At 44.0% G+C, this 23,814-nt stretch overlaps 1 protein-coding gene across 1 annotated transcript; it reads right to left on the bottom strand.

The window, feature by feature from the left end:
• On the bottom strand, positions 1-23,814 carry LOC129866651 (2-oxoadipate dehydrogenase complex component E1-like). The gene is made up of 18 exons (XM_055939422.1): positions 23,441-23,814; positions 21,219-21,371; positions 12,055-12,266; positions 11,408-11,602; positions 10,834-11,103; positions 9,839-10,010; positions 9,519-9,717; positions 9,094-9,253; positions 8,691-8,843; positions 8,280-8,364; positions 7,855-7,994; positions 7,457-7,607; positions 6,951-7,057; positions 6,524-6,688; positions 6,144-6,226; positions 5,831-5,997; positions 5,221-5,306; positions 1-2,743 (listed from the first exon to the last, which is right to left on the bottom strand). The coding sequence occupies exons 1-18, from the start codon at positions 23,616-23,618 to the stop codon at positions 2,639-2,641; spliced, it is 2,781 nt and encodes a 926-aa protein (XP_055795397.1). The 5' UTR covers positions 23,619-23,814; the 3' UTR covers positions 1-2,638.

Below are 23,814 nucleotides of genomic sequence, written 5' to 3' on the forward strand. Positions count from 1 at the left end.
TTGGTTTCTTACCACTTTATTTTGTTAATTACAACTCAAATCCAGTGGTAGTCAGCTTCCACATATTTTTTAAACCGTACCTGCAGCAGTAAAAGACAGAATTCACAACAAACGCAACCTTTTGAAATGAAAACAAATGTTTTAACACCAAAGCAATATAACTACCAAGTTACTTTGTCAAGAAACGGTAACCCTTACTTTTCATCAGAAATATGAAATAGTTGTGGTGCTAATGGCGCAATTGCGCAGTAGTTGTTCAGAAATATTAGTCGTGTCGTTTTTCTTTCAAAATCTACAAACAAAATTAGAAGCTTTGAATTTCTACACAAACAAAAATAACCAAAATAATACTTCCAACATTTTAACAACATTTGGACTGATGTTGAGGATGACATTTAAACAGTAATAACTATAGCACCTCATGAAGAGAACACTAAAGAATTCCTCAGCCAATCTTCTACTTTGAAGAAAAAGATGAAACTAGATGATAGGTCATTGAAAAGAAATCATAATACTCTGATGTGTGGCCACATATGAGCAACTAAAAGTGCCTTCATAATACAATAACGTTATAAACTTAGTGTCTAAGGCAGGGGTGTCAAACTCATTTTGTGCCGGGATCTGCATTTGGTCCTCAATGAGGTCTGTAGGGCCGCACTGAAAATGTATTACATTCAGCGATGTAGTGGTAAAAAAAATGTTTTTTAATTTTTATTGGTGGGTAAACTCTGTTCGCCAGTCACGGTGAAGAAAGTAAGGCTCCCAACACTTTCAATGCATTTTTCCTGCAAAAGTTGGGTATGCCGATAATCATTTCTACACAATTTCGATTTGGTTTTAGTCATTTGAAAGAATATTGAGTTTGTCTTCATCCCCCCCCCCCCCCCCCCAAAATGATATATGATTTAGTAATTTTTTTGTATTTTGTATTCTTTTACTCAAACCACCCGTATGTTTGACACCTCTGGCCTTGACTTAAACGTAACCATATTTTGGTTGCGCTCTTTCTCAGTACCCTGATAAGGCCCCATATCTCCACTGAAGAAAAATATAAACGCAACATGTAAAGTATTGGTCCCATTTTTCATGAGCTAAAATAAAAGAACCCCGAAATTTTCCATATGCACAAAAAGCTTATTTCTCTCAAATTGTGAGCACAAATATGTTTACATCCCTGTTAGTGAGTGTTTCTCCTTTGACAAGATATTCCACACCTGTCAGTGGGATGGATTATCAAGAAGCTGATTAAACAGCATGATTATTACACAGATGCACCTTGTGCTGGGGGACAATAAAAAGGCCACTAAAATGTGCAGTTGTCGTCACACAACGCCACAGATGTATCAAGTTGAGGGAGCGTGCAATTGGCATGCTGTCTGCAGGAATGTCCATCAGAGCTGTTGCCAGAATTGAGTGTTAATTTCTCTACCATAAGTCGTTATAGAGAATTTGGCATTACGTCCAACCTGCCTCACAACCACTTGTATGGTGTCGTGTGGGAGAGCAGTTTGCTGATGTGAACAAAGTGCCCCATGGTGGCTGTGGTGTTATGGTATGGGCAGGCATAAGCTACGGACAACAAACACAATTGCATTTTATCGATGACAATTCGAATGCAGAGATGGTGACGAGATCCTGAGGCCCAGTGTTGTGCAATTCATCTGCCGCCATCACCTCATGTTTCAGCATGATAATGCACAGCCCCATGTCGCAAGGATCTGTGCACAATTCCTGGAAGCTGAAAATGTCCCAGTTCTTCCATGACCTGCATACTCAGACATGTCAGCCATTGAGCATTGTTGGGATGCTCTAGATTGACATGTACACCAGTGTGTTCCAGTAGCCGCCAATATCCAACAACTTCGCACAGCCATTGAAGAGGAGTGGGACAACATTCCACAGGCCTGATCAACTCTATGTGAAGGAGATGTCAGCACATGGAGGTCACAACAGATAATGACTGGTTTTCTGTCCCATGCCCCTACATTTTTTATTTTAAGGTATTTGTGACCCACAGGTGCATATCGTATTCCCAGTCATGTGAAATCCATAGATTAGGGACTAATGAATTTATTTCAATTGACTGATTTCCTTATACGAACTGAAATTCTTGCATGTTGCGTTTATATTTTTGTTTCAGTATAGTAAATTGAATGCAATCATATTGCATGTGAAATTAACTTTAGCATGAAGTTAAAAACATTAAGTTAAAAATGCAATATTACAATAAAAATGAACACTCAGGGCAATATTGAGTTGATTTACGATGCAATCTCAGACCACTTACATCACATTGTTTTTAGACAGCTAGCAGCTCCATTTCATAATGCTCGATAAAACAGCCCTTCCAAACCATCCCAGTCTTGTTCCACTCAGTACCTGAAGCCCCCTCCACAATGAAGGCCTTTAGCAATTGTGTTTTTGAGAACATTTAAACATACAGGAAGAAAAGAGATCCTGGCCTCACTATTGTTTCATCTCACCAATTCATAGAAAGTTGAGTGAAACAAATGTGAAACAGAGATAAATTCAGCCTGGAGGTCCGGCCTAGAGAAGAGATGTAATGTGGTTTTACTGGAGGAGGGAGGGTGCAGCCATTCTGGGGCCCGCGGGAGCAGCCATCTTGGGGTCGAGTGGCTCAAGAGGAGAAGGTGGCAGTGAGGATGGCCTCGTTCTGCTGGTGGTGGAGCGTTCCGATGCCCACAGCCGGGGCGGGCAGAGTAGGCCGACTCACCAACCGCAGCTGGAGGAAGAGTAGAGGGAGAAAGAAGGTGTGCAAATTAAAATGGTCGGTTAATATATATATATATATTTTTTTTAAATCAAACCCAGTCAAATACACAGTGTACAAAACATTGGGAACACCTTCCTAATATTGAGTTGCACCCCTTTTCGCCCTCAGAACAGCCTCAATTCGTCAGAGAATGGACTCCACATGGTGTCGAAAGCATTCCACAGGGATGCTGGTTCATGTTGACTCCAATGCTTCCCACAGTTGGGTCAAGTTGGCTGGATGTCCTTTGGGTGGTGGATCATTCTTGATACAGACGGGAAACTGTTGAGCGTGAAAAACCCAGCTGCGTTGCGGTTCTTAACACACTCAAACAGGTGTGCCTGGCATCTACTACTATACCCCGTTCAAAGGCACTTGCCCATTCACCCTCAATGGCACACACACACAAATCATGTGTCAATTGTTAAAAATCCTTCTTTAACCGGTCTCTTCCCCTTCATCTACACGGATTGAAGTGGATTTAACAGGTGACATCGATAAAGGATCATAGCTTTCACCTGGATTCACCTGGTCAGTCTGTCATGGAAAGCCGGCCGCCCAACAACCTGCCCGCTTGACCCTATCCCCTCCTCTCCAGACCATTTCCGGAGACCTTCTCCCTTACCTCATCTCGCTCATCAACTCATCCTTGACCGCTGGCTACGTCCCTTCCGTCTTCAAGAGAGCGAGAGTTGCACCCCTTCTGAAAAAACCTACACTCGATCCCTCCGATGTCAACAACTACAGACCAGTATCCCTTCTTTCTTTTCTCTCCAAAACTCTTGAACGTGCCGTCCTTGGCCAGCTCTCCTGCTATCTCTCTCAGAATGACCTTCTTGATCCAAATCAGTCAGGTTTCAAGACTAGTCACTCAACTGAGACTGCTCTTCTCTGTATCACGGAGGCGCTCCGCACTGCTAAAGCTAACTCTCTCTCCTCTGCTCTCATCCTTCTAGACCTATCGGCTGCCTTCGATACTGTGAACCATCAGATCCTCCTCTCCACCCTCTCCGAGCTGGGCATCTCCGGCGCGGCCCACGCTTGGATTGCGTCCTACCTGACAGGTCGCTCCTACCAGGTGGCGTGGCGAGAATCTGTCTCCGCACCACGTGCTCTCACCACTGGTGTCCCCCAGGGCTCTGTTCTAGGCCCTCTCCTATTCTCGCTATACACCAAGTCACTTGGCTCTGTCATATCCTCACATGGTCTCTCCTATCATTGCTATGCAGACGACACACAATTAATCTTCTCCTTTCCCCCCTCTGATAACCAGGTGGTGAATCGCATCTCTGCATGTCTGGCAGACATATCAGTGTGGATGACGGATCACCACCTCAAGCTGAACCTCGGCAAGACGGAGCTGCTCTTCCTCCCGGGGAAGGACTGCCCGTTCCATGATCTCGCCATCACGGTTGACAACTCCATTGTGTCCTCCTCCCAGAGTGCTAAGAACCTTGGCGTGATCCTGGACAACACCCTGTCGTTCTCAACTAACATCAAGGCGGTGACCCGTTCCTGTAGGTTCATGCTCTACAACATTCGCAGAGTACGACCCTGCCTCACGCAGGAAGCGGCGCAGGTCCTAATCCAGGCACTTGTCATCTCCCGTCTGGATTACTGCAACTCGCTGTTGGCTGGGCTCCCTGCCTGTGCCATTAAACCCCTACAACTCATCCAGAACGCCGCAGCCCGTCTGGTGTTCAACTTTCCCAAGTTCTCTCACGTCACCCCGCTCCTCCGCTCTCTCCACTGGCTTCCAGTTGAAGCTCGCATCCGCTACAAGACCATGGTGCTTGCCTACGGAGCTGTGAGGGGAACGGCACCTCCGTACCTTCAGGCTCTGATCAGGCCCGACACCCAAACAAGGGCACTGCGTTCATCCACCTCTGGCCTGCTCGCCTCCCTACCTCTGAGGAAGTACAGTTCCCGCTCAGCCCAGTCAAAACTGTTCGCTGCTCTGGCACCCCAATGGTGGAACAAACTCCCTCACGACGCCAGGTCAGCGGAGTCAATCACCACCTTCCGGAGACACCTGAAACCCCACCTCTTTAAGGAATACCTAGGATAGGATAAAGTAATCCTTCTAACCCCCCCCCCCCCCCTAAAAGAGTTAGATGCACTATTGTAAAGTGGTTGTTCCACTGGATATCATAAGGTGAATGCACCAATTTGTAAGTCGCTCTGGATAAGAGCGTCTGCTAAATGACTTAAAATGTAAATGAAAGAGCATGTTTTGCACACTTGGTTTATTGTGCATGTTTGAGATCCGCTACATTGCAGTCGGACTGTGCAGAATCCCTGATCTACAAAAAACCTTGCATCCCAAATAACTACTCATTATCGGATCAAAATGAGCAATTCTGGAGCCTCGCATTGCTTGCTAAAACTGATCACCTCAAACACATCAACAGTATTTCTCTGATCATTCAGACAGGGGCAGGACTCACCTTGCAGGCCAGCTGCTTCTCAAACCTAGGGGCCACGAAGGACCAGGGGCCCATGTTCTGGGGCTCCTCCTGGCTCCAGACGAACTCTGTATGGGACACAAACACATGAAGATTACATAAAAACATTTACTTGAAGATGGCAAAATACTAGGGATGGGGACAGTTAATCAAATACCTGAAAAAATGTCATGATATTATTCGAATAGTAAAATCATTTCAAATTCCCATCCCTACCAAATACAGTTCACAAAATGATTTATTGATCCGATGCTGGTGAACAGTCTCTGGTAAGCAGTGTTGAACAGTAAGAGCCTAACCCTGGAATAAAAAGCATGCTAAAAATGGAGAATCTCCAATGCAATAGCTTTTTAAGCAAGGGTTAATGTATGTCTGGGAAACAGGCCTATAGTGTCTGTGGTACATTTACATTTACATTTAAGTCATTTAGCAGACGCTCTTATCCAGAGCGACTTACAAATTGGTGAAAACCAGGTGCAGGGGTCACTTATATACATTTGTTGTCGGTGTACTTGGATAAAAGCGACTGCAAAGTGGCATTTTAGATATTAGACGTTTGAGAAAAATAGTGGCCAGGTCAGGTATAGCCTACCTTTGGCGTTGGTGTACTTGGTGAGCTCCTGCTGCAGGGCTTCCAGAGGGAAGGGACACAGCTCCTCCAGTCTGATCAGTGCTGTGGTCTGAGTGGCAGCTGACGTTTCCCTCTGCTTCAACAGGGCATAGTAGTGCTTCCCTGAACACAGCACCACCCGCTGGACACTACAGGGATACCAGGAAAGGACAGTTATTAAAGCAGTTGGGTACATGCATATGACACCATAACACAAATGACAACACTTTTAAATGAGACACACTTATCAACAGGAAGCAGAAGAGAGGGTGTAATGTTGTGGACACTTCTTTACCTGGCTGGTGTGACTGAGGTGTCACCAATCACAGGTTTGAAAGAGGTTCCAGGAGCCATGTCAGCCAGACTGGATGTTGCCCCCTACAGGTAGAGACAGGAACTCATCAACTCAGTCACCAAAAATATCCCCCATAAACATGTTCACAGTATCCCTGTTTGAATACCTTAAAATTAACCCTTTCTTTCCTTGAGGAAATCATTGATATGACATGGTAAGATTGGTGGAAGCGATGCAGTGAAAACTATGCGTTCACCTAACCACGCACTCACCTACAGGTAATCAGTGGTTACCTGAAGGGGGGGGTGCATTTTAAAGGTATTCAAACAGGCCCATTGAACTCTAATGGCTTGTATTAGATGTGTTATTGAGTAGCTTACAGAGAGTCGGAGCAGAGTCTTGGGCCCGGCCACGATGAGCGGCTTGCGGAAGTTACGTATCATCTGTCGTCTCAGCAGGTGGAAGTACTGTGCTGGAGTCGTAGGGTTGACCACGCCCATGTTGACATTGTCACCATCCACCCCCTCCTCCTTACTGTCACACAGCTGGGAGAAAGAGAAAGACGAGGAGATTTAGACACAGATACAATAAATAGTACAAAGAGACAGTGAGAGAGTAGACCGCGGCATACAGTAGCTACAACAGAGGTAATCGTAGTTGGTATTTGTAGAGGTATTTGTTTCCAAAGAGTTCTTTAAAAAAAAGTATGTTCTCCTCATTTCTCACTGCCACAAAATGCAGAGGAGATCAGAGGTTCCCCGCTCCTTTAAAATTGTTTCCCCATGTGATTTGCGTTCCCCTACTCACCTGTAGGAACCTCTCCATGCGGCAGGAGGAGTGTTCAGGTCCTGCTCCGTCGTAACCATGGGGAAGCAGGACCACCATCCCGCACTGCAGCAGCCACTTAGCCTCGCCTGGGAGACACGTTTCAAATCAATACCCAGTGGAACCAGAATGTAGCGCCTAACCTTTATGAAGGCTTTGTGAATGCGCTATAAAGCTTTTATATTAAAAAGTGTAGGTTGTGTTCTACTGGGACCCATGATTTACTGATCATGTTGACCAAATATCCAGTTTAATCTTAAATGTATACTAAACAAAGTGTTGGCTACATTGCGTGTATCCCCTTCCCCCGAGCCCTCGTTAAATCTGTGTTCACAGAACTGAAAGGACTTGATAGGTGATCGCGCCAGGGGCTAGAAGGAAACTGGTTTATGATATTCAACTATCTGCAACCTCAAAAAGGAGGTGACCTAAAAATAGCCCTTGGCTGACTTCAGAAAGTTATTGACCAGAGTATCAGCATTCATTACCTCCAGAGAGGAAGGTGTCGAATATGATTTGAGCTCCGTTGAAGAAGTCTCCAAACTGAGCCTCCCAGATAGGCAGTAGTTTAGGCTGGGCGATGGCCATTCCATACTCAAAGCCCAGCACGGCCTCCTCAGACAGGGCACTGTTGCACACCTAGAACACACACACACATGCAGAAGAGTGCACGCCGTATCACAGGTGGGTGCTCAAGACACTCTTATACTACTTCGAAGTAAAGCAAGTAAACAAGTCATGAGGTCCAAGTCTCATGTGAGTAAAAAGGGTTGAATCTCAAGTCCCAAGTCGTGCATTGTAAGTGCAAGTCGACTCCCAAGTTATTTTGTATCAAGTCTCATTGTTTTTAGTTTTTTCTCTCTCGTTGCAATAACTCATTATTTACCTCCATGAATCCTTTCTGTTCAGGGTCTATGTGATTGAGGGGGATGTACATGTCATCTGTGTCTTGACAAACGATCATGGCATGTCTCTGACTGAAGGTGCCCCTACCAACATCCTGTCCACTGATACGAATGTTGAACCCTGCAAAACAAAACACATTCTTACAGCCAGAGACATGAGAATTATATAAATGACTAAACATTTGTAAGCATTGACATAGTATGGTTATAACAGGTCTGAGAAAACAAAAATCTATCTAACAAGCAATTTCTGTAAAAAATGTTATCTATGAAGCTCAATCCTTTTTCACATTACCCTTACCAAATTGTGCTGCCTAGGATACTCCAGCAACTAAAGTGGATGCGGACCTAGGCCAGCTTAGCACAGCTTGGTTTGGCTCAGTAGTGTAAAAAGCCGTTGACTGACCTTGGCAGAGCAGAGAGCCAAACGCCATGGCCTCAGCAGTGGACCAATCCAGATTAGTTCCATTCTCCACCTTCGCACGGCGACCCTGAGAGAACACAACAGATCTGTTTGCATTGAGCTTCAGAGAGTCTTTAAAACAAAGGGGGAAAACAACAAAGCCCTTTATCCCTTTTCCCCAGAGGCAGATGAACTTGTGGATACCATTGTCAATGAAATCTCCAAACTATCCCTTTAACTCAACACCTAGCAAACTTGTAAAGAGGTTGGCGTAATGGCTAAGGTGTTGGGTTAACAGTCGGTGGACCTGGGTTCGAGTCCCGGAATGGACCTGGTTTCGAGTGTCCAGGACAGGACCCCCCCCCCCCCCCCCGAATGAGCTACAATATATATATATCCTGTAATTGTTATTACCGCCACATGCATCTTCCCAAGGTGGCTGTGGAGCTGGACCTCTTCAGGTATCTCCACAGACTTAGCCCCTACATACTGCAGCAGGGGGACAGGCACCCCCGTGTCCCAGTGGGTGACTCTGGCCTGGGGCTCCTCCAGACCTCCCCAGCGCCCCTGTAACAACAACACAACTTTATAAGTCCATTTGTTACGGAAAAGAATGGAAATCTATCTTCTGTTGGTTTCTCGACACTCCAAAAAGCACTCCTCACCAGAGACCTGGGAACAAACATTTTGAGCGTTCGCTTTAGTCTGCCTGTAGTGTCAGATGGGTGGGGTTTGCACTTTTGCAACTACTCTATTGATTCCATTGTGCCAGGTAAACTCAATCAAGCCCTATGTGAAATGAGTGCACATCACAGACCTGCAGGTTGGTGGGCGGTGGGCTGTATAGGGTCATGTTGGCCAGCTTGTCGTTCAGCATGCCGTAGTGGGCTGTCCTGATGGCACCACACTCCTCCTCTGTCATCAGGCCCTCTGAGATCAGCTGGTCAGCGTAGGAGTCTGGGATGCTCTTCCTGGAGCTGGGGGAGATGAGAAGTGGGTAGGATGTCATGGTTAGTTATTTGGGCATTGTTCTGTAATCAAGGGTATATCAACGGCAAATAATGTAAAGCAAATATACAATTGTAGGTAAACCATATATGCTTTTGTTCATGGTTGTGGGGATGTGTTCCCTGTTCAATACAATGAGGTAGTTTCTGGACAATATTTATGTCCATTTAGTGGACCCCTTTTGGCTCAAGATCAGCCAGAGAAGGAAGAGTATAGCAAATACACTGAACTCACCGGATAATCTTGTACATGGCAGGGTTAGTGAAACCAGGTTCGTCCAGCTCGTTGTGTCCCCACCGTCTGTAGCAGAGCAGGTCCAGGATGACATCCTTCCTGAAGCGTCTCTGATACTCTACCGCCAAACGTGTGGCGCGCACCACCTCCTCCGCATCATCACCATTCACATGGATCACCGCACAGCCCACCATCTTACCTGGAGAGGGGAGAACACACATAGTTGAGAGAGGAGTATTGAAATTCCCATTCAAAAAATGGATTTGTGATTATAATTCCCATAAAGATCTATTATAGATAAAGCAATAGATTTCACATACCAACATCACTGCAATATAAAGACGATCTCCCTCTGGCAGATGGAGTGGTATAACCCACTTGGTTGTTTACAATGAGGTGGATGCTCCCACCGACTCTGAAGTGGGGGAGTAGTGAAATGGTGAATGTCTCTGGAACAATCCCTTGACCCGAGAATGAGGCATCCCCATGGACCTGAGAAAAGTAAGGAGAGTTTCCACAATGATCACCAGGCTTGAAATTCTGAAAATATCTTGACATCAATGGATAATGCCCTTATGACCCTATAAACTGTACTTCAGCGTAATAATCCCTTCCTACTATCCCTCTCTTTTACATATTGTACTACACATGCAAAACAAATTCACGAGAGGGCAATCAAGTATACTATTCTATAGCAATGTTAATCAGTGAATGTGTTTCTAGTTCAGGGGTGTCAAACACATTGGCCTGAGGGCCAAGGTGCGAATTATGGGGGAACCAGGGGGGCTCAGCTCCCCTAAATGAGACATTAGCTCCCCTAATTGCAACAAAACCGAGGGGGGCAGCTTCATTAAATAGTACCCACAAAACACCAGTCTCAACGTCAACAGTGAAGAGGCAACTCTGGGATGCTGGCCTTCTAGGCAGATTTGCAAAGAAAAAGCCATATCTCAGATTGGCCAATAAAAAATACAAAGATTAAGATGGGCAAAAGAACACAGACACTGGACAGAGGAATTCTGCCTAGAAGGCCAGCGGAGACTGGTGTTTTGCGGGTACTATATAACGAAGCTGCCAGTTGAGGACTTGTGAGGTGTCTGTTTCTCAAACTAGACACTCTAATGTACTTGTCCTCTTGCTCAGTTGTGCACCGGGGCCTCCCACTAGTCTGGTTAGAGCCACAATTGGCCCAGCGTTGTTCGGGTTAGGGGAGGGTTTGGCCGGGGTAGGCCGTCATTGTAGACTAAGAATTTGTTCTTAACTGAGTTGCCTAGTTATATATATATATACACATATACATTCACACACACTATACCTGGAGACATACGACTTTATTCCCAGGCTGTGCGTTCTCGTCTGGTGAGTAGTCTCCCTCCTGTTTGAGCTGCTGCCGGGCCCTGGTCTTCCCCTGGGTGACTGGGTTGATGGCCTCCAGGTGGGAGGGGTTGGGCAGCATGGTCACTTTGAGGAGGTGGGCAGCACCGAAATCCAGCTCTACAGAGGAGGAGAGGTGGGAGAGGACGTCACCGATGGAGGGAGAGTCCGCTGGGAACTCACTGAGGCCACGCATCTTACGGAACATCAGCTGGAGGTGGAGGGAGAGAGGCACATGAAACAAAATAATGTTATACTGGGGTTCCAGATTTCACCTCTCCCAAAACCTGTTCACCTCAGTAAGAAAAACAACAAAATTCAAGGTCATCATCCACAGAAACTTTTACGGTCACTTTCTGATAAGGTAACACTGGATTCTCTCTTATTGTCACACTGCATAGCAGCTGACAATTACATGGAGTTTATTGGTAATCCCCAGTGAGTGTGGTTAACTCAGGTAAACACTACAGCCATGAATTTGACCTGGAAGTGATCGATAGTGTCTGAACCCTGACCTCTGGTGGGAACTGCAGCAGCCCCGTGAGGAGGTTGAGTCGCCCGCGATGAGGCATCCCCATGACGACGTCCGTCACCCCACTGTGGGCCAACAGGCGGAACATCTCATAGAACACTCCCATCATGCTCTCTGCTCCCTCACCACCGTAACGCTTCACCGTGGAAAACTTGTTGGCCAGGAAATTATCAAACTCCTGAGGTAACAAGATGAAACAGGTCATTTCAGGCTGTTATTGTAAAAAGAGAAGGTGTTCTCAATGACTTATCTGGTAAAATAAAAGATAAATACACAAATAAGTCAGCAAGATCAGTCGTTCTTGGAAATAGGAAAGAAAAATGTAATTAACATTGATAAAACCAATACCATCACATTCTTGCTGATAAGATAATGACTTTATTCCCACAGAAAATGTTTAAACAAGATGCCAATTACTCTGTTAGATAAGATAACATTTTCATTAAATTAAGCTATGAAAAGGTAATTTGGCTGTAATACTGTGTGACGACCTCGACCTTTGACCCATCTACCTATCCACCCACATGTGACTTCAACAGGAGCTTAGCCAACTGTCTCCTCTCCTCTGTGGAGGTCTCTTTCTCTCCCCACTTTCACTCCCCCCCCATCCCCATCCATCCACCCATCTACCTGTGACTCCAGCATGAGTTTGGCCAACTTCTTCCTTTCCTCCGCCGCAAATGTCTCCTTCTTCAACTCCTCGAAGCGGTCGGCGAGCCACTCCCTTTCCTCCAGACTGGTCAACTGACTGGTCTCTATGGAAATGCGGCCACAGTAGGCCTCCTCCAGGTAGGCAAGCACCTCCTCCACTGACGCCTCAGCCTTACCAAAGTGACGCAGTCCTGGAGAAGAAAGGAATTTATGTAGGAGTGTGAATTTCAGGTCAGTTGAAAAAATAACACGTTTTTTTTATGAGGACCTGGTTGGCTGCAAATGCGTTGCAGTATGAGACCTGCTAGTCTGCCTGCTGGACAAAAAAAAAACACGTGTACATAATTCTTTATCTCCATGAACACAGACTAAAGACCAAGAGCTCTGATAGTCTGACAGGATGAGGCGTGTGTGTGTGTCGGACATAATTCCTTATCTCCATGACTGGGTATCATAGGAACCCTCAATCAAATGTATTTTTCACATCAGCTGTCACAAAGTGCTTTTACCATCTAAAATCATATCCACCAAGTCACATGCACTTTCATTTGATTGGTCTACTAATTTGTGAGTGATGATAGTAATGACTGGAGGCATGAGATACTGTTGACTGTCATTGAAAATGCCTCATCCCTGGAGACACCATCCACTCAAACCGAGTGCCTGTGTTAAACGCATGTACTGTGAGTGAGTCACCACACAAATTAGCAGTTTGGGGCATTTAAAAGGCAATGATTTCCTTCCAATTTGTATTGGTGCCATACCATTGCAATGGGTGGTTTAGCAAATCAAATGTTGGGTGATGGGTTTTACATTGACTTAAAAGGGTAGGCGGCATGAGTTTTTACTCACCAAAGTAACAACACAGTTTGGTCAAAGACTTAAGTAATGTGTAGTCACATTCTGGTTACCTATAACTACAAAAATAGTTATGTTTTGGGGTTTTTACATATTTATTAACTTATTTCCGGATATCTTCTAAACGACCCATAAATGGACTATTTCTTAACGTCATATGGAGAATCTACTCTGCGTTAGCCATCTTGAGCTGGCTAACGTTAGCCATCTTGAGCTGGCTAACGTTAGCCATCTTGAGCTGGCTAACGTTAGCCATCTTGAGCTGGCTAACGTTAGCCATCTTGAGCTGGCTAACGTTAGCCATCTTGAGCTGGCTAACGTTAGCCATCTTGAGCTGGCTAACGTTAGCCATCTTGAGCTGGCTAACGTTAGCCATCTTGAGCTGGCTAACGTTAGCCATCTTGAGCTGGCTAACGTTAGCCATCTTGAGCTGGCTAACGTTAGCCATCTTGAGCTGGCTAACGTTAGCCATCTTGAGCTGGCTAACGTTAGCCATCTTGAGCTGGCTAACGTTAGCCATCTTGAGCTGGCTAACGTTAGCCATCTTGAGCTGGCTAACGTTAGCCATCTTGAGCTGGCTAACGTTAGCCATCTTGAGCTGGCTAACGTTAGCCATCTTGAGCTGGCTAACGTTAGCCATCTTGAGCTGGCTAACGTTAGCCACTAGCCATGCAAACAGAGTGCTGGCAGTGTTGAGAAAAAACAATTGTCCACCACACGGTTCAGTTGTCAGAGAATTGAGCGCTAAATGCATATGGGCATTGTATGCATATACATGGCCTTCAGAAAGTATTCATATCCCTTGACTTATTGCTAACTTTGTTGTGTTAAAGCCTGAACTCATTATTTTCCTCACCCATCTACACATAACACCCCATAAAGACAAAGTGAAAAGTTGTTTAGATATTTTTGCTAAATTATTGAAAATGAAATACAGAAATATCTGATTGACATTAAAAAAAATCTACTTATTTCACCTTTAACCAGGTAGGCTAGTTGAGAACAAGTTCTCATTTACAACTGTGACCTGGCCAAGATAAAGCAAAGAGTTCGACACATACAACAGACTTACACATGGAATAAACAAACATACAGTCAATAATACAGTAGAAATAGTCTATATACAGTGTGTGCAAATGAGGTAGGATAAGGGAGGAAAGTCAATAAATAGGCCACGGTGGCGAAGTAATTACAAAATAGTAATTAGTGACTGGAATGGTAGATGTGCAGAAGATGAATGTGCAAGTAGAGATACTGGGGTGCAAAGGAGCAAGATAAATAAATACAGTATGGGGATGAAGTACTTGGATGGGCCATTTACAGATGGGCTATGTACAGGTGCAGTGATCTGTGAGCTGCTCTGACAGCTGGTGCTTAAAGCTAGTGAGGGAGATATGAGTCTCCAGCTTCAGAGATTTTTGCAGTTCGTTCCAGTCATTGGCAGCAGAGAACTGGAAGGAAAGGCGGCCAAAGGAAGAATTGGCTTTGGGGGTGACCAGTGAGATATACCTGCTGGAGCACGTGCTACAGGTAGGTGCTGCTATGGTGACCAGTGAGAAGGCGGGGCTTTACCTAGCAGAGACTTGTAGATGACCTGGAGCCGGTGGGTTTGGCGACGAGTATGAAGCGAGGGCCAGCCAACGAGAGCGTACAGGTCGCAGTGGTGGGTAGTATATGGGGCTTTGGTGACAAAACAGATGGCACCGTGATAGACTGCATCCACACCACATTGGGTGAGGCGGGTTGCAGGAGAGTATTTTGAAGTTAATATATATTTAAAAAAAATTAAAGATATGCAAAGAAAAATATATATACATGGGACACGACGAAGGACAAAGACTTCTGACTGCTACGCCATCTTGGAATGAAGAATTGAATTGAAGTATTCACACCCCGAGTCAAAACATGTTAGAATCACCTATTACAGCTGTGAGTTGTTCTGGGTAAGTCTCTAAGAGCTTTTCACACATTGATTGTACAATATTTGCACATTATTCTTTCAAAAATTCTTCAAGCTCTGTCAAGTTGGTTGTTGATCATTGACAGCCATTTTCAAGACGATTTATTTCAAAATTGTAACTAGGCCACTCAGGAACATTCACTGTCTTCTTGGTAAGCAACTTCAGTGTTTATTTGGCCTTGCGCAGCTGTAGAACTTTGAGAATCTGAAGGCCCATGCCAAATCTTTTCAGTCTCCTGAGGGGGAATTGGTGTTGTCGTGCCCTCTTCACGACTGTATTAGTGTGTGAGGACCATGAAAATTCCTTAGTGATTTTGACACAGAGGAACTTGAAGTTCTGGACTCGTTCCACCACAGCTCTGTTGACGTGGGCGTACTCGGGCCTCCGTTTCCTGTAGTCCACGATCAGCTCGTTTGTCTGGCTGACATTGAGAGGTTGTTGTCCTGGCACCACACTGCCAGGGCACTGACCTCATCCCTATATGCTGTCTCATCGTCGTCAGTGATCAGGCCAACCACTGTGGTGTTGTCAGCCAACTTAATGATGGTGTTGGAGTCATGCGCTGCCACACAGTCGTGGGTGAACAGGGAGTACAGGAGGGGAATCAAGCACGCACCCCTAAAGGGCCCCTGTGTTGAGGATCAGCGTGGCGGATGTGTTGTTGCCTACACTCACCACCTGGGGGCGGAATGTCAGGAAGTCCAGGATCCAGTAGCAGAGGGAGGTGTTTAGTCCCAGGGTCCTGAGCTTAGTGATTAGCTTTGTGGGTACTATGGTGTTGAACGCTGAGCTGTAGTCAATGAACAGCATTCTTACATAGGTGTTCCTCTTCTCCAGGTGGGAGAGGGAAGTGTGGAGTGTAATAGAGATTGCGAAATTTGTGGATCTGTTGGGGCGCTATGCAAATTGGAGTGGGTCCAGGGTATCTGGGATGATGGTGTTGATGTGCCATTGTGACCAGCCATTCAAAGCATTTCATGGCTACAGATTTCAGTGCTATGGGGTGACAGTTATTTAAACAGGTCACCTTGGCATTACTGGGTACAGGGACTATTGTGGTCTGCTTGAAACATGTAGGTATTACAGACTGGGTGAGTGAGAAAATAAAAATATCAGTGAAGACACTTGCCAGCTGGTCTGCAAATGCTCCAAGAATGCATCCTGGTAATCAGTCTGGCCCCGCGGCCTTGTCAATGTTAACCTGTTTAAAGGTCTTACTCACATTGGCTACAGAGAGTGAGATCACACAGTCATCCGGAACATCTTGTGCTCTTATGCATAGTTCAGTGTTGCGTTCCTCGAAGCGAGCATAGAATGAATTTAGCTTATCTGGTAGGCTCGTGTCACTGGGTTCCCTTTGTAATTCGTGATAGTTTGCAAGCCCTGCCACATCCAACTACTGTCACCGCCGGCGTAGTAGGATTCGATCCTAGTCCTGTATTGACGTCTTTACTGTTTGATGGCTCGTCTGAGGTCATAGCAGGGTTTCTTATAAGCGTCCGGATTAGTGTCCTGCTCCTTCAAACTGGCAGCTCTAGCCTTTAGGTCAGTGCGGATGTTGCCTGTAATCCATGGCATCTGGTTTGGATATGTACTTATGGTCACTGTGGGGATGACATCGTCAATGCACTTACTGTGTTAATGAAGCCAGTGATTGATGTGGTAAACTCCTCAATCGGATTAATCCCAGAACATATTCCAGTCTGTGCTAGCGAAACAATCCTGTAGCTTAGCATCCGCTTCACCGGAGCACTTCCACAGGTACTTCCTGTTTAAGTTTTTTGCTTGTAAGCAGGAGGATTGAGTTATGATCAGATTTGCCAAATGGAGGGCAAGTGAGAGCGTAGTATGTCTCTGTGGGTGGAGTAAAGGTGAGCTAAAGTTGTCACCTCTAGTTGCACAGGTGACATGGTGGTAAAAATGAGGTAAGATGGATTTCAGTTTCCCTGCATTAAAATCACCGGCCGCCTCCGGATGTGCATTTCCTTGCTTGCACGGCGCGTTGAGTGTGGTCTCAGTGCCAGCATCGGTTTGTGGAGGTAAATATACAGCTATGAAAAATACAGATAAACTATACTGAACAAAAATATAAAAATGCAATGTGCAACAACTTCAAAGATTTTACTGAGTTACAGTTCATATAAGGAAATCAGTCAATTCAAATTAATTCATTAGGCCCTAATCTATGGATTTCACATGACTAGGAATACAGATATGCATCTGTTGGTCACAGATATCTTCAAAAAAAATGTAGGGGCGTGGATCAGAAAACTAGTCAGTATCTGGTGGGACCACCATTTGCCTCATGCAGCACGACACATTTCCTTTGCATAGAGTTGATCAGGCTGTTGATTGTGGCCTGTGAAATACTGTCCCACTCCTCGTCAATGTCTGTGCAAAGTTGCTGGATATTGGCGGGAATTGGAACACGCTGTCGTACATGTCGATCCAGAGCATCCCAAACATGCTCAATGGCTGACATGCCTGGTGAGTATGCAGAACTGGGACATTTTCAGCTTCCAGGAATTATGTACAGATCCTTGCGACACGGGACTGTGCATTATCATGCTGAAACATGAGGATCTCGTCACAGTATCTCTGTGCATTCAAATTGCCATCGATAAAATGCAATTGTGTTACCTAAGCTTTTTGTGCGAATGGAAAATTTGGGATCAACACTTGACATGTTGCGTTCAAATTTTTGTTCAGTATAGTCCACAGCTTATCATGAAGATGTCTAACAGAGATTGCACTCCAGCTGTTGTTACCAAAGACACACACCTACCCCCTTAACCTTACCCAGCTAGATGTACAGTACCAGTCAAAAGTTTGGACACCTACTCATTCAAGGGTTTCTCTTTATTTTTTACTATTTTCTACATTGTAAAATAATAATGAAGACATCAAAATTATGAAATAACACATATGGAATCATGTAGTAACCAAAAAGTGTTAAAGAAATCAAAATATATATTATATTTGAGATTCTTCAAAGTAGACACCCTTTGCCTTGATGACAACTTTGCACGCTCTTGGCATTCTCTCAACCAGCTTCATGAGGTAGTCACCTGGAATGCATTTAAATTAACAGGTCTGCCTTCTTAAAAGTTAATTTGTGGAATTTCTTTCCTTCTTAATGCGTTTGAGCAGTTATGTTGTGACAAGGTACAGGAGGGGTTGTATACATAAGATAGCCCTATTTGGTAAGAGACCAAGTACATATTATGGCAAGAACAGCTCACATAAGCAAAGAGAAACAACAGTCCATTACCATAAGACATGAAGGTCAGTCAATACGGAAAATATCAAGAACTTTGAAAGTTTCTTCAAGTGCAGTCGCAAAAACCATAAAGCGCTACGTTAATGGTGCCAGAGGGGATGGCTGCTCTTTTACAGGCTCCTAACCAAGTGTGCTAACAAAGTACTAGCGAATTCTCAATGTGTACACTAGCTAAATGCTAACAAGCGCAAGGAACATAAACAAATCGCAAGGACAGACACCCCAGATCATGAAGTCATACAACCATCTCAAAAGGTTTGCTTCAAGCACAAAACAGACAGCAATGATATTGATCCAGGAGTGGATTGATTGTCTCTGCTGTAACCAAGAAGATTGATCTTGCAAGCTAGTCACTTAGCAAACCAAATGCATAGCTAGAATTTATTTTGGCACATCTTAGATAACTAAACTTAGATAATACCTTGCAAACATTAGTAGTGAATTTCAAGTGTAAATTGATCCCCCCTCTTACAATGTGACTGGCTCAATCAGCTTTGGGGAACGGCCTCATAATGAAAAACTGATGCAACAGGTCGAAATGAAGAACGTGATCTGCTTTATTAACCTAGTGCACAAATATATTCATTTGAAAAACAAGCTAAAATAGTTTGTGGTATTGACGTAATTAAAAAGTATTGATGGTATTGAAAATCATACTGTGGGTATTTCTAAATGTAACTCGTTTCAGGAAACTAGGCGTATGTCGCTTGTCACTACTTCACAAGAGAGGCATTTGAACATAAACATTTATTTTGTCATCAATAAATGCATTTTTGTCAGAAATGCCTTCTGGAACATCTGTCCTTTCATGTGCCTTAATAACAAACTTGTAGACCTCCCGAGTGGCGCAGTGGTCTAAGACCACTAGAGATCCTGGGTCGAGTCCAGGCTCTGTCGCAGCCGGCACAATTGGCCCAGCATCGTCGGGGTTAGGGGAGGGTTTGGCCGGCCGGGATGTCCTTGTCCCATCACGCTCTAGCGACTCCTGTGGCGGGCCGGGCACGCTGGCACGGTCGCCAGGTATACAGTTTTTCCTCCGACACATTGGTGCGGCTGACTTCCAGGTTAAGCGGGCATTGTGTCAAGAAGCAGTGCGGCTTGGTTGGGTTTCGGAGGACGCACGGCTCTCGACTTCCGCCTCTCCCGAGTCCGTACGGGAGTTGCGTCGATGAGACAAGACTAACTACCAATTTGATACTACAACATTGGCAAATGTTTTATTTTTATAAATAAAGAAATTGCACTCCCATCTGAAAATACAATTGTTAAATTACGAGCCTAGTTGGTTTAGACACGGAAAAGGACAGGAACCTTCCGGCTAGCCATGATTGGCTGAGATAGATGGGCTGGACATACCGAGAGATAAGTTTGGATTGGTCTACCATGTAGGATGCTTCTGTCTATAACATGACATGCTCAGTATGTGTAGGTAATCCTTTCTCACGATATCATGAAGAACTTCAAAAGTGTTGCTAATGCACGCCACTTTCTGGAGGACCGAGTTTTGAAATCAATGGAATGCCCGGTGGAAGCAGAGTATGATAGCTAAGGAGATGGAGTAAATTCTGGCGTTTGATTGCAAATATGCGGAGGGAGTCGAAGAGAGAACACACCAGAAGGCTGTTGTATAAAACACCTGTCTCCGGATTACATCGTCAAACTAAGGGCAACCATGGCATTCATGACAGAGAGGGAAAAGTGTTCATCCACGGGTAAGAGAGCCTACCTAGCTACATTTTCAGATAGTATACATTTCTAATTTTGTCAGAAATTAATTTTCATTGCAAGTTAAAGCATTCTGTTAGGTACGTAGCAACGTTGGCTGGCTGACTCGCTAGCTAACGTTACATGTATGATGTGTGTAGTAATATTATTTGCATCTTAGAAAGCCATTTGCTTTGCTAGTTATGGCCTAATGTTAGCTAGCTAGCTAACTAACATATAATCTAGTTAGTTAGCTTTAGCTACCTGCAGATTCAGCCAGCAGCATACCACCCTGCATACCACTACTGGCTTGCTTCTGAAGCTAAGCAGGGTTGGTCCTGGTCAGGCCCTGGATGGGAGACCAGATGCTGCTGGAAGTGGTGTTGGAGGGCCAGTAGGAGGCACTCTTTCCTCTGGTCTAAAAAATATCCCAATGCCCCAGGGCAGTGATTGGGGACACTGCCCTGTGTAGGGTGCCGTCTTACGGATGGGACGTTAAACGGGTGTCCTGACTCTCTGAGGTCATTAAAGATCCCATGGCACTTATCGTAAGAGTAGGGGTGTTAACCCCGGTGTCCTGGCTAAATTCCCAATCTCGCCCTCAAACCATCATGGTCACCTAATAATCCACAGTTTACAATTGGCTCATTCATCCCCCTCCTCTCCCCTGTAACTATTCCCCAGGTCGTTGCTGCAAATGAGAACGTGTTCTCAGTCAACTTACCTGGTAAAATAACGGTAAAATAAATAAATAAATTAAATAAATAAATAAATTCATGCATGGCAGTTAAATTATGAGTTGGGATTATGGTTCATTGTTTAGCCAGCTAGCTCCATGTCTAAACAAAAGACTCCACTATGCAAGTACCGTTTACAACTTTTGTATCCTGTGGATGTGACAAATAAACATTGATTTTAGTTGATATAGTGTGCGTTTACCAGAGATGGTAATGTGAAGAACAACATGACCTGCACCAAAATCTAATTAGCATATAACGCTAGGACAACGAGAGTGTCCAAGTCCTAAAAATCTCCGGTAGAATGCCCTGCTTTTATTTCATCACACTCACAACCATAAGCTATTTTCTGTAATTAGCTCACCATTAACTTAGCCAGCTAACTTAAGTGTCTTTAGTATTATGCCCATTAAAAAAAAAGTTTGTGCGCAGGAGGTTCCGCACTCCCTGTTAAAAAAAAAAAAATGTTAAAAAAATTGTTCAGCTGTGCACTTCTTTACTGCCAAATTTGTTATATGCAACGTTTTTGGAACACATTCTGAAGAACATTACTGAGAATAATACCATCCTCATATGAATCTCCCAATAGACCACATAGCCTACCAGATGTGTTGAGGGGTCCTTGTACAGCCCCAGTCAACATGTTGATCTCTGGCACAATGTCCTCCACAGGGTCCTCTGGCAGTAGAGGGTTAATTTTAGCAGCCTTGTGTCCATGTGCTCGGTATGCCTCCACCAGGCGCATGAGACCATGATCTGTGCAAACAGAACAGCCTTTTTAATATCAAATTGATGTGAAAACTGATGTATTTAAATGAATTAATCTATTATTATTGTAAAATGTGGGGGGAAAAGTCAATAAAGATTAAAAAATAACATCAAAAAAGAAATGGGGTAGGAGGATATACCTCTACCTATGACAAACATTAGTCTACAGTTAAATGCAAATTAAAGCAAGTAGTAAAAGTGTACGATATGCAGTGACAATAAGGAATATAAGAACAACTCAACACTTAATCTCTTCTGCAATTACAATAGGTGAATTGATAGGCCTACAATCAATTATAAATGTAGAATTCACTTTGTGCAAAGGATGCTTAGTTGTTAGTCTTAAGTCTTGCTTAGTTGTTTTCCCATTGAAAAAGACAATGATTTGAGTTTAATGTTCATTATCTGCAAAACATGAGCTGTGTTCGAATAAGCATACTAACATACTGTATACTACATACTATTACTTCATCTTAGTATACTGTAAACAAACGGTATCGTTTCAGTTGAGCGTACTAGACCTTCGCCTGTCTACTGGAAGTTGATGTTGTTATGCAACCTCTTGCTAACTTGTTAGCATAACAAATGACTAGCTAAAAATTGTACAATTTCGTGTGTGTTCATCAATTCAATCTGGAGTGACAGAGTGCGCTCTGGGCGTTCGCATATCCAGAGCATGGTTTGTTTGCTCGTAGATTTAGAGCATTCAACGGCAGTCAATCACCCAAACTAACTGGCTAACGTTTGGCTAGCTACTTCCAGAACATGTCACAATTAGTAAAAGTAATGAATTTGTATCCGCTCTCGTCGGACTTCGGCTGCATATTTTCCGCCATTTTCTTCCAATTTGAAAAGTTATGAAGCCACGCCCATTTTCTGAAGAACGTATTACACAGAACCCAAACCGGCTGCGCGTGTGCGCCATCGTGCATTAATGTATTTTGTCCTCCCACACCAAACGCGATCACGACACGCAGGTTAAAATATCAAAACAAACTCTGAACCAATTACATTAATTTGGGGACAGGTCGAAAAGCATTGAACATTTATGGCAATTTAGCTAGCTAGCTTTCACTTGCTAGCTAATTTGTCCTGGGATATAAACATTAAGTTGTTATTTTACCTGAAATGCACAAGGTCCTCTACTCTGACAATTAATCCACACACAAAATGGTTTATCGAATTGTTTCTAGTCATCTCTCCTCCTTCTAGGCTTTTTCTTCTCTTGACTTAATATTGCGATTGGCAACTTTCATAAATTAGGTGCATTACCGCCACTGACCTCACTCGTCTTTCAGTCACCCACATGGGTATAAGCAATGAGGAGATGGCACGTGGGTACCTGCTTCTATAAACCAATGAGGATCTGGGAGAGGCAAGACGTGCAGCGCGATCTGACGCTCGTTGGCACGCGAGCAGTGTTGGTGCAATAATTTAATAATATAGATTTCTAAATCTATTTTGCAAGGCTCGCGTCGCGTAGTCAGCCTGTTATGGGTCCTAAAAGCACAGAAACAGCCTCCACTGCATGTATTTTTATTTTTTATTAAGCAAAAAACAGAACATCCAGAGGAATTACCAAGAAATAAAAGATCAACAAAAAAATTATAAAAATCCATATTATATCAAATCAAATACAGACATGTAGCGAATAAATGTTTGACATTTTGCTTTGTAAACGTTTTAATGATTGGAAATAGTTTTCCAAATCAGATAAACATTTTTACAAAGGGGTCTTTTTCTTCATAAATTTTGATTTGTGTATGAAAAATGTTCCTAATAAAAAGAGATTTGACATACTGTCAATTACGGAATCAGTGTAGTAAAAGAATATGTAAAACTTGGATATTTCAATGGTTGTATGTATTTTGTTGCCTAGATATAGTTTTACATCAGTCCACTCCATGAATACTTCGTATTTTGGCAAATTTAGTACGATATCAGGGAACTTTTGGCCTACTATCCATATCATTATATGACCAATTAGCATACTATATACTCACTTCACGTCACAAATAGTACGGTTAGTATGAGTATTTGAACAGAGCTCTACTGACCTTGATTGAGTGTAGCGATATGGTCGCTCTGCAACTTCGGGTCCCCCTCGATTTGTTTGGGTCGGTAACCGTAGACTCCTTTTTCGGTGTGATATAGACAATCGACGACCGGGCGCGCGACACTCAGAGGAACTTTGCTGACGCAGTGCAAGTTTTTCAAGAATAGTAGCACTGACATGATTTAAAATTAATAAAATAAGGTCAACACTAGTTAGAAGCTTACACACACTACAGAACGTCAGCCATACTGCTTGACAGAGATGGGAGGTGACACCCCACTGCAAGCTGATTGGTTGAGCCGTCGGAGTACTTCGCCGAAGACAATCAATATGTTCTGTGGTTTAGCCAAAGAGCAGAATGGTCAAAGACAGAGG

This window comes from Salvelinus fontinalis, chromosome 12 (genome assembly GCF_029448725.1).
Source record: "Salvelinus fontinalis isolate EN_2023a chromosome 12, ASM2944872v1, whole genome shotgun sequence".
NCBI classification, from domain to species: domain Eukaryota; kingdom Metazoa; phylum Chordata; class Actinopteri; order Salmoniformes; family Salmonidae; genus Salvelinus; species Salvelinus fontinalis.